The sequence below is a fragment of the Euprymna scolopes genome, chromosome 44 (genome assembly GCF_053919585.1).
Source record: "Euprymna scolopes isolate OS-2025 chromosome 44, ASM5391958v1, whole genome shotgun sequence".
Lineage (NCBI taxonomy): Eukaryota > Metazoa > Mollusca > Cephalopoda > Sepiida > Sepiolidae > Euprymna > Euprymna scolopes.
The window spans coordinates 51,448,358-51,459,757 of NC_136525.1; the positions used below are offsets into that span (position 1 = coordinate 51,448,358).

The window sequence follows — 11,400 nt, forward strand, 5'->3', positions numbered from 1 at the left end:
GAAAAAGAACTTTAAAAAGTACATAGCAAGCATACCCGGTGAACCAAGTGCAAGTGAAATACAAACGATTGCACTGAAAGGGACGGCTAGAATCCTGAAAAGATCTCTTGGTTGGACTCACTAAAATAGGGGTAAATGTCAGATATCTGGTTAGATGTCCCATCCCCTAGAAGAAAAGTTTAAGAAAAATGAAAAAAAAAAAAGGGTAATCGTAGGTCGTCCAATGCTTTGAGCTGTACCCTCGCTCGTTTAACCGTCCGGATTCGTATTTTGAGGGTGCTGGCAATGGTCCTGTTGTCGTAACTTGGATCGGTAGAGAGCATGAGTTGTAGTCGCTTATCAAGGACAGAAATTATGAAATTATTATCTGGTTGTCTTCGCGTCGTTCTCTTTTAAAGGCTGCTTATCTAACCATGTCAGACGACGCCGATCTGAAGTTGCTGAAAATTGGGTCGCATTCTGGATAAGCACTTTTTACGCTATTACATTTTTGCATCTCTATCTCTCATTTTCTCTTTTTCGTTTGTTTGCTTTTTGTTGGTTTGTTTATTTGTTTTGTTTTTGTTTTTTGTTTTTTTTCTCTCTTTTCTTTTTTCTCTATCTCTATTAATATTTCCCTCTCTTTTTCTTTCCTTTTTCTTCTCAGTTATGTGTGTGTTTACATATATATATATATATATATATATATATATATATATATATATATATACATACATATTAAGTAATGTGATTTACAATTTAAAATTTAAAAATTTAAAAATTTAAAAATTTAGCTTATTATATATCTAAATTACAACGAGCACTTTCTATTTCCTGTATTTTAATTAAACTAGTAATTTCACTGTTACATTAAAATACACTTAGCTCTTTAGACTATTGTTCTAATCTCCTTTAAATTTATATATATATATATATATATATATATATATATATATATATATATAGTTCGGATGTGTCTAACTGATGAGCCCAAATGAGGGTGAAACTTGAGTCTTGGACTTCCGGTTCTTTGACTGTCATGGCTCTTGTGGGCTGCGATGTTGTTTGGCTGTGGAATTTATTATATACAATCTCTCACATTCTGAAAATCATGTATATATATATATATATATATATATATATATACATATATATATATATATATATAATCAGGTTGACATGAAAATTATTGCTGTTTTTAACATTTAAATTCAAATGAACAAATTTTAGTTTGGTTTGGGTATCTGTTTTACGGCATATCAACCCTTTTCGGCTTATTTAATGCCGAATCCAGTTATTTTGAAAATAGTATTCATGTCTCTTTTTCGTTGGTTTGTTTGTTTTTTGTTTGTTTGTTTGTTTTGTTTTGTTTTTGTTTGTTTTTTTCCTCTCTTTTCTTTTTTCTCTATCTCTATTAATATTTCCCTCTCTTTTCCTTTCCTTTTTCTTCTTAGTTACATTTTTCGTATATTTCTCACTCTCCTCCATTTCTCTTTGTACGATAAAATTGTCGCCGTAGAAAAGAAAACATGATACCATTTCCGGTTTTCTTATTGTAATTTTTTATTTATTTATTTTTTTAACATTTTATTCATTTATTTTATTTATTTATTTATTTATTTATTTATTATGCAGGCTATCTACTAGTTGACCAACTATGTAAAAATCCCAACAGCGATAGTAGCCTTCTATCATGTCTGAAAGTGTCACAATGTTCAACGAGCGAGATCGGAGATGCGCCGCTGTACAACTCATGATCTCTACTGATCAAAGTTATGAAAACAGGACCATTGCCAGCGCCCTTAAAATGCAAATCCGGATGGTTCAACGTTTGAGAACATAGCTCAACTAAGTTTCCGGCCAAGGTTATGATTTTTGGTGTGGTTTCAAGTGAGGGCCACATCATGCTACCTCCCATTTTCAAAGTCAGCTTGAAAGTCAACACCAAAGATGGATGTGCTGAAGAGTATGGTGATCCCCTATTGCAAGCAGGTGGTCGCTGGCAGATCCTGAAGGTGGCAGCAGCACTCGACACCAGTCCACAAGTCCAAAAGCAACTCAGGCTTGGCTTAAAAGCCAAGTACGTCCAAGGATGGAATGCTGTTGCCATATCTGGGCAGGAGCTGCTAAAAACAGCCTATCCTGCCTTGACAGAGTACAAAATAGACTTCGTGGCTTAGTGGGGGAAGCCCTTTTCTCTACCCTGCAACCTCTCTCCCACAGAAGAGACGTTGCGAGCCTATCCTTGTTTTATCGTTATTTCCATGGCAGGTGCTCGTCTGAACTCCAATCTCTGCCCCCCCCCTCGCCAATCTTTCACGAAAAACACCCGTCTAGCCGAATCTACTGTGAAAAATTTCCCCCACTCTATATCTGTGCCTAAATCAAAACGCGGATTCCATGAACAAAGCTTCTTTCTTAGAACTGCACGCCTGTGGAACTCTGTTCCGTCTGCCTGCTTCCCACCGGACTACAACTTGGATGTCTTCAAGTCCAATGTTAACAAATTCCTAATGAACGGCCCCCTTAAGTAAACACTTCATCAAATCTCCACACTAACGTAATGTACTTGCAATAACCTTATCCCTGAGTGGCTCCCGGGCCTTGATAAGTGGTGATAAGTGCCCCCCCCTTCTCCCCCGATCTGGACCTACTGGACTACTTCGTTTAGTCATATGTCCAGAACATCACCAACATGACCTCACACAACGTCCGCTGAGTATTCGCCGAACTCTCGACGGCGTTTGTGGAAAAGGCATGCTCCCAGTTTCGGACCCGCATCGTGGCGGTTTGAGGCTGAAGGCGGCTACATTGAATAGATATCAGCTCTATCGTTCCACCGTGTATTCCCCTTTTAACTTTATTTCGCGTTCTTTTTCTCTCCACGTTTATTCGTAGCGCTTTCTATTTTCCGCTTTTTCGCTTCCCCTCCCTTCTTCTCTCTCTCTCTCTCTCTCTTTCTCTCTTTCTCTTTCTCTCTCTTTCTCTCTCTCTCTCTTTCTCTCCCTCTCTTTCTCTCTCTCCCTTTCTTTCTCTCTCTTTCTCTCTCTTTCTCTTTCGTTGTCTCTCTTTTTCTCTTTCTCTTTTTCCTCATCCCTTTCTTTCTCTGTCTCTCCTGTACTCGTTCAATGTTTCTTTTTTTTATTTTTGTCTATCTCTTTCTCCCTCCTTTTATCTCTTTCGCCCTCTCTCTCTCTCCCATCTCTCTCTCTCTCTCTCTTTCTCTCTGTGTGTTTATATATATATATATATATATATATATATATATATATATATATATATATATATATATATATATATAAATCAGGTTGACATGAAAATTATTGCTGTTTTTAACATTTAAATCCAGATGAACAAATCTTGGTTTGGTTTGGGTATCTGTTTTACGGCATAGCAACCCTTTTCGGCTTATTTAATGCCGAATCCAGTTATTTTGAAAATAGTATTCATGTGGCATCCAGTTATTTTGTAGAAGGTTTTTATTCTTCAAACTTTTTGTTTCTTCAATCGCTAGTTTGTAACGTTTGGTTTGGTTGTCTTAAAGTGGATTTTATCGTTTTTGTTCTCTGCCCTGCAGAACATGAATGAGTTTTGCTATGAGGGGAGGGAAAAGCGTTACAGTATTAATGTTTGGTACATTTTAAGTTAGGAAACCAGTCAGGAAGTGAAGGAGATAGAAAGAGAAAGGGGAAATGAGAAGAAGGAAAAAAAGAAGGAAAAGGTGGGGGGGGGGTTTCAGAACATAATTAAGTTTTGCAAAAGGGGGTAGGAAAACAAAAGGCGTCAAAGTTAGGTGCATTTCGTCTCAGGAAGCCAATATCTTCACACAGGCTGCTCTGATAGCACCAGGGAGATATCTCGGCTCACACAAAAATTTATTGATCGAAATAAGCGCCGTCAGAATCAACACACTTTTGCCGACGCAAAACAAGCGCATTTATGCCAGCAACGTAAAAAATCTTGCGCTTTGATTGCGATGAAGTCGCTGAAGGCGTTTTTTTTATATCGCTTAGATTTTTTGAACATTTCACACGCAGAAAGTTTTCGAGATGCTTGAAAAAAATGGTAATCGGTGGGTGAGAAGTCTGGAGAGTATGGCGGATGAGGCAGAGTTTCGTAGCCCAATTTGTTCAACTTCTGCAGGGTCAGTTTAGCAACGTGCGGTCAACCACTGTTGTGGACGAGTACTGGGCCTTTTCTGTTGACTAATGCTGGGTGTTGTTGTCGAAGTTTCTGGTGCATTTCATCCATTTATTGACAGTACTTCTCCGCCGTAATGATCTTTCCTGCATTAAAAAAAAGGAAGGGATGAGACCGGTTGCAAATTACCAAACATCAGCATAACCTTCTCTTGGTGCAACTCTGGCTTCAGACAGTGTCGCGAAGCTTCTTCAGCGTCTAACCATTGAGCTGAGTGTCGCCGGTTGTAAAGAACCAACTTGTTCATCGCAATTCACAACCTGATCGAGAAACGGGTTGACACTTTATAAAGGTGTTTCTTTTGGTTGTCGTATGCTTATCAAGTTTTTTTGTCTTTCCGATCTATCTCAAGTGGTTTTAAATCGTCGTATACGTTATGTGTAATTCAGGAACAAATTCTGGAATAGTTGAATTGGCTTCGACTAAGGTTCTTAATTGATCATCGTCAACATCTGATGGCCGACCACCTAGCTCATCGTCTTCAAGACTCTCGTCGGGAGCCACAAAATTTTTTAAACCACCATTATGCTGTACGATTGTTAATACCGTGAGCTGTTTCAGCAGCTTTTCGGCCTAGCTTGAATTGAAATGAGAAAATTGTGCGAATTTGCTTTTTTTTCCATCTTGTATTAAACTTTTTAAAAAGAAGACTTAATTGTTTTAATACGATCGTAATTTAAACGATTTGATAGAGCGAAAAACCTTCTTTAAAATGATATATAAAGTAAAGTTATAACGACAACTTGTTTGAAAATACGTTATTTGAAATCAAAATTTAAAATTCTGCAAGAACTTTCTTGTCAACATTAATAAATAAATATATATATATATATATATATATATCCAAAGAGAGAATAAATGGCAAAAAGTTATATTCCAAAATTCATGATGTTGACCATCTTATAATTTATTCATTTTATTCAGTTGACTTATACAATTCTTGACAGTATCTGTTTCGTAGCGCAAAATCAATCACGTAATTATTACATCAATCAGTGAATCTATTATGCCCTTAACTCATCAGAATAAATAGCATATATATATATATATATATATATGTGTGTGTGTGTGTGTGTGTGTGTGCGCGCGCACGCGCGTGTGTGTGTGCGTATATATATATATTGTAAATATGTATAATGTCCTTCTCTTTCCCTTTCCTTCTGCTTCTCTCTATTGCTCTTTTTCTATCTGTCTTTTAATTCTTTCACTCTCTCTTTCTCTCTTAACTTTCTCTCTCCCTCTCTCTCTCTCTCTCTCTCTCTCTCTTTCTCTCTTCTTCCTATTTTCTGTCCCTTTTTGTCGCCCTCTCTTTCTTCCTCACTCTATCTTATGTGCGTTCTCTCTCTCCTTCTCTTTCCAGGTATTTATTACTGCTTTAACATGGTCATTATCACCTTGTCTTCCTTCTTAAACGTCCTCGTTGTCAACATGGCCTTTTATGGACCCAGGGGGGAGGTGCCACAATTCCTGAGAACCGTAAGTAAACTTCTATTATACATGACGTATAGCGCAAAGGTGTGAAGCCTTGACTGTCATTTGGGCGGTCGGGTTTCGATCCTGGCTTGAGGCAGTTGCCTGTCTATCCGTACTGATGAGCTGTGATACAGCGAAACAGTACTGTATATGGATGACTATATATATATATATATATATATATATATATTTATATATAGTAAGGTTATGAAAATTATATGCCCATTAAGCAACACAGTAAGTTACGAAAATATATATATGGCAATTAAGCTATACAGAATATTCCGCGTTTCATTCTCGTGAGAACTCATCGTCAGGCCTTACGAATTCTCACGAGAATGAAACGCAGAATATTCTGTGTAGCTTAATAGCCATATATATTTTCATAACTTACTACCTAGCTCTACATACGTATTGAGCACTGTTGAAGTAAATACTGAAAATTGTACGCATAAAATTTATCTTCGTATATTAATTCATGTGATTAAATGAAGTAATCGCATATATATATATATATATATATATATATATATATATATATATATATATATATATATATATACGGCTTTCTTTTTTTTCTTTTTCATTTCGATAATTTTTGTGACCAACAGCAGAGGTCTGCTTTAAATATGAAAAATAACAATAAAAATATTAAATACCAAAAGTAACATCGTTTTTCATGCTTCAACCCCCCCCCCGTTATATAGTTTGGATTTGCTCTATCAGTATAATCAGATTAATATATCTTTACGGTTTTTTAGAGGTACTAGCTGTACTGAATCGGCATTGCCCGAGATTATTTTTGCGTTTTCCATAAAACAAAATTATAATGTTGCTAATTTGTTTTTGTCTTTCGTTTGTATTTTCCAGCTAGCATTCGAGGTGTTCGCCAAAGTTTTCTTCATGAACAAGCTAGCAGTTACGGATCTCGCCCCAGAGGAGCAGGCAAAAACTGCCCCAGAGAATCAGACTCGTGCTACGGTCAATGGGAACCACTTTGTTGGGGTCGATGCTGAGACGAATTGGATGGCCGACGGCTGGAGGGATTGTCCCCGCGAACACGCCAAGGTTGGTGGTGGCAGTGGTGGCGGAGTTCCCATCGTCCGGGGTGGCGGTGGGGTGGTTATCGTCAGAGGTGGGGACAGCGTGGTCGGCGTCGGGGTGCCCGGTTCAGGTGGCACCCGAGGCGGCGGCGGCAGAAGCGGTGGAAGTGGTGGTGACCACGGAGGGGCCGGTGGCGGTGGTATGATCATCACGAGGGGACGCGAGCCAGGCGAAGGTTGCAGGGGCGACCGGGGTAGCAGTTCGAGCCGAGGCAGCAGCTTGGAGAGAGGACAAAGGCTTTGCAGCCACCACCGCCAGGTGTCCGGCGACGAGGGGAACGCCGTGGCGGGCAGTGGCCATCACCATCACCACCACCCGCACCATCATCACCGTCACCATCATCATCACCACCACCAACATGGCGGAGGCGAGAAAGTCTGCAGTGGAAGCGGGAAAGGGGGAGGAGGCGGAGGAGGAGAGGGAGGAGGGGGAGGCACGTACTACGGAAGTACGGGGGAAATAATCGGCGGCGGAGACTCGCGATCGGGAAGCGGAGAGATGAGAGGAGGAGAAGTGAGAACGGAAGTGAGAACAGAAGTGAGGGGAAGTGACGTGAGGGCCGAAGTGCGGGAAGGACGTGCCGAAGTGAGAAGTGGGGGAGAGGTTCGTGTACGAGGTGGGGGAAGCGGGCGGGAGCGGGAGAGCCGAGAGAGTCGGGAGAGCCGGGGCGGACGCAGTAGCGGCGGGGGTACAGACAGCGCTGCCAGTGGGAGTGAAAACCTTATGAAGAAGAAGGAACTTATACAGATTGAACGCGACGTGAAAGCTATCCGGAAGTTCGTTAACGATAGCATGACGCGCCTGGCCGAATCTGACCGGAAGGAAAAACTTTCGAGGGAATGGAAGGCGGTGGCTCTAATATTTGACCGCCTTTTCTTTTTTTTCTATGTCATCGTCATCTCGATCTCGCTCATAGTGGTACCGGTCACGCTCCGGACAGGTAGCGGGGAATGATACACTAACAAAAACGCTATCTTTGAGACAAAGACACTAACTAACTAACTATATATATATATATATATATATATATATATATATATATATATATATATATATATATACAAAAACAATTTTCCTTTTTTTTTAAGAGCTTCCTTTTCTGCTTTTTTTTTTTTTTTTTAAATATACCAAGAAAAGAAGACTTGCGGAACACAATGGCACCTAAGCGAACAAAGATCTACCAATACACCTCCCAACCCTCTGCGCCGTTCAAATCCCCCAACTCCCAACAATAATTATGTCCAAAACGGTTTGGGGGAGAAGGGGAGGGCGAAGAAGCCGAATATTATTGCCAGGGTTATTTTTTTATTGTTTTCAAAAAACTGCAAATGTCCAAAAACAATCTTCTACCGCCCTCTTAACTGGCCAATTGATGAAAAAAAATTACCAAGGATGCAGTTTACCTATCTGGGAACTAAAGAAAACGTAACTATTATAACATATATATATATATATATATATATATATATATATATATATATATATATATGTGTGTGTGTGTGTGTGTGTGTGTGTGTGTGTGTGTGTGTGTGTGTGTGTGGATAATATTTATTTATGCAAACATTATTGGCTACATATATGCATACATGTTTCTGCTGCGATTCCTTTGATTTAAATATGGTTTCAGCAGAAACATGCATGCATATATTGTTTGTATAAATAATTATATACTATAATTTACGCTCCGCTTGTCAGTGAGCACTATTTTATAAACATCTGAATTTCAGTGGATTTACCTTTAGGAAACTACAACACACACACACACACACACACACACACATATATATATATATATATATATAGTGTTGTAGTATATATATATATATATATATATATAGTGTTGTGGTATATATATATATATATATATATATATATATATATATATATATATATATATATACTATAATAATTTTTTTAAATACCTAGAGACACTAGTGTATCACGTTTTCGGGAATCATCAGTGCAGGGTGACACGATTACTGCCGGTCGGGAGATTCGAACCCAGCAACGAAGTCATGTCTTACTCTATTAAGAATGAACAAACCTTCTCGGTCAGTCTTAACCGCGAGAAATGTCATTGAAATTAAAAATTTATTTTTTAAATTTCTTAACGTCTGCAGAGTGATTTAATGGTTATTACATTATTATCTGCGCGTGCGAACAAAAGTGATCGACTTTATTTTAACCGTAAAGTGCTCAACGATAAGAAACGATTTTCTTAAAGGGGCTGACTATAATAATTCATTATTATTATTATTATTATTATTATTATTATTTATTTATTTATTTTATTCATAATTTATTTTAATGAATAGAGCAGGAGATACTTTTTAGATTTATTTATGTAAACCTTAAATATCGATACACTATATATATAGTCATCCACATACAGTACTGTTTCGCTTTCTCACAGCTCATCAGTGAGGCTCGAACAGCAACTACCTCAAGCCAGGATCGAAACCCGATCGCCCATACGACAGTCGGATCTTCTAATCGTTGCGCTATACGACTGCTTCTTTGCGGACAGGGAATTAACAATGTTTTGACATTCTCCAAAGTACCTAAGCTCAATTTGTTTACACAAAGAGCATCGCTTCATACGCTATATATATATATATATATATATATATATATATATATATATATATATATATATATATATATATATATATATGAGTTAAATAAGAGATCATTGTATTGAACATTACGGTGAGATAATATTTACAAGACGATCCAAGCAAAAGGCGTAAGCTCAATATATAAACAACAAAATAAAAGCGTTGGTATTAAAGTTAAATTCTGTTAATTATTTATTCAAGTTAAGAATTTATTGTTTGAAACGGGAGAGAATTATATTTATTTCCTTAATCCATGGATTTTCAACAATGGCCTATATCATCAGAGGAACTGAAAGGCAAACAGCGCAATGTTTTTGTTTATCAGCACATATATGCTGAAGTAAAAAAAATTAATTATAATTGCGAGTGTAAATTTTTTTAATTATATCTGATTAAGTAAAAGATTAATTATATTTGTTAAAGTAAAATATTTTAATTATATTTACTGGCGTAAAAAATATTTATTATATTTGCTAAAGAAAACAATTTGAATTATATTTGGTTAAATAACAAAAACTTTAATTGCATTTGCTAAGTAACAAAATTTAATTACATTTGGTAAAGTAAAATATTTTAATTATATTTTATTAAGTAAAATATTCTAATTTATTTGTTAAAGTAAATTTTAATTATATTTGGTTAAGTAAAATATTTTAATTATAATTGCTAAAGTAAATACATTTAATGTTATTTAAAACTCATAGGACTAATAGATAAAAGATATCATACAGCCAACGTTAAGAATATATATATATATATATATATATATATATATATATATATATATATATATGATTAGTTTTTTTTTTTTTTTTTGAAAAAGAATTCCAGCAGAGTGCTCAATTAAGAGGAAAATCCAAATTTTAAGAGCGTATTTGTATTTTATGTACAGAAAGTTGTTAGTTGAGACAGATCATTGGTACCGTCGGTTTCAAGCCCGATAATAAGGCCCGTTTAAGGTATCCTTATCAAGCTCTCTTCAGCCAATATTCGTCTCTAATATCTCTCGTCGAATATTGGCTGAAGAGAGCTTGATAAGGATACCTTAAACGGGCCTTATTATCGGGCTTGAAACCGACGGTACCAATGATCTGTCTCAACTAACAACTTTCCGTACACAAAATATATATATATATATATGTATATATATATATATATATATATATATATATATATATATATAAATTATTTATTTCAAAACTGTTATATATTATATATAGAGACGTACAATGTATATAGAGAGAGAGACGTAGGATGGTTTCATGGAGGTGGATTTACCATTTAAAAGGCTCTTAAAAATCCATTAAAATAATCAGCGATTCATGGAAACAAATCTAAGAATGGAGTTCAAAACGAAATCACCGGTAATCTTATCGGTGAAACAGCTCAGATATTCCTTTTGAAAAAGGTACCGTTGCTGTGAAGGCGGACTGTACGTTAAGATGGCTTTTCTGTTTACAGAAATACAAATGTTGATAATGGATGCTGCATAATTTTCTATTTCAAAGATCTGTTCAAATTTAGCGGTAACAGTTTGTGGTGTAGTTTATTGGATGCTGTGGAGGGGGGGGGTTCTTGTGAAATATTAAGGGTCCTTATTTTTTATTACATTTTCACCCCAAACAAGGTATATTGCCACTTTGATGTAGGGGGCTACTATCAGGGACCTAAGTTCCAGGTGTACTATGTAGGGAGTTTAGCGGCAAGATGTTTGATCACATTACACTTGAACGTCTGCGTGTAAGTAAAGTTGGGGAAGCTGGAAACCGAAAGAGAATTCCGATGTCCTGCAGTTCTAGGGAAGAAGCTATTAGAGTAAAAGGCTTCTCAACTGTGTAGGGGTGGGACTATGCTGCTTGTCGGGTTTGTCGGGGGTATTTTCGTCGAGGGGGTACAAGTGCTTGTAGTTCGTCAGAGCATCCACCATAAAAATACTTATAAAACAGGCAGAGGGATGCTACATTTCGTCGATGGGACAGAAGCTGAAGCTTAGATGACAGTTCAGGACCTATTAGGTTGGCGACTC

At 36.9% G+C, this 11,400-nt stretch overlaps 1 protein-coding gene across 2 annotated transcripts in view; it reads left to right on the forward strand.

Annotated features, from left to right (window-relative positions):
• Positions 1-7,745, forward strand: part of LOC145268836 (neuronal acetylcholine receptor subunit alpha-4-like) — a 156,834-nt gene extending 149,089 nt beyond the window's left edge. For both annotated transcript variants that reach the window (XM_080124502.1, XM_080124503.1), the window contains 2 exons: positions 5,540-5,655; positions 6,523-7,745. In XM_080124502.1, the coding sequence (XP_079980628.1) occupies positions 5,540-5,655; positions 6,523-7,710 (1,304 nt within the window). In that variant the 3' untranslated portion in view covers positions 7,711-7,745. The remainder of the gene's footprint in view (positions 1-5,539; positions 5,656-6,522) is intronic.
• The last annotated feature ends 3,655 nt before the right edge of the window (positions 7,746-11,400 follow it).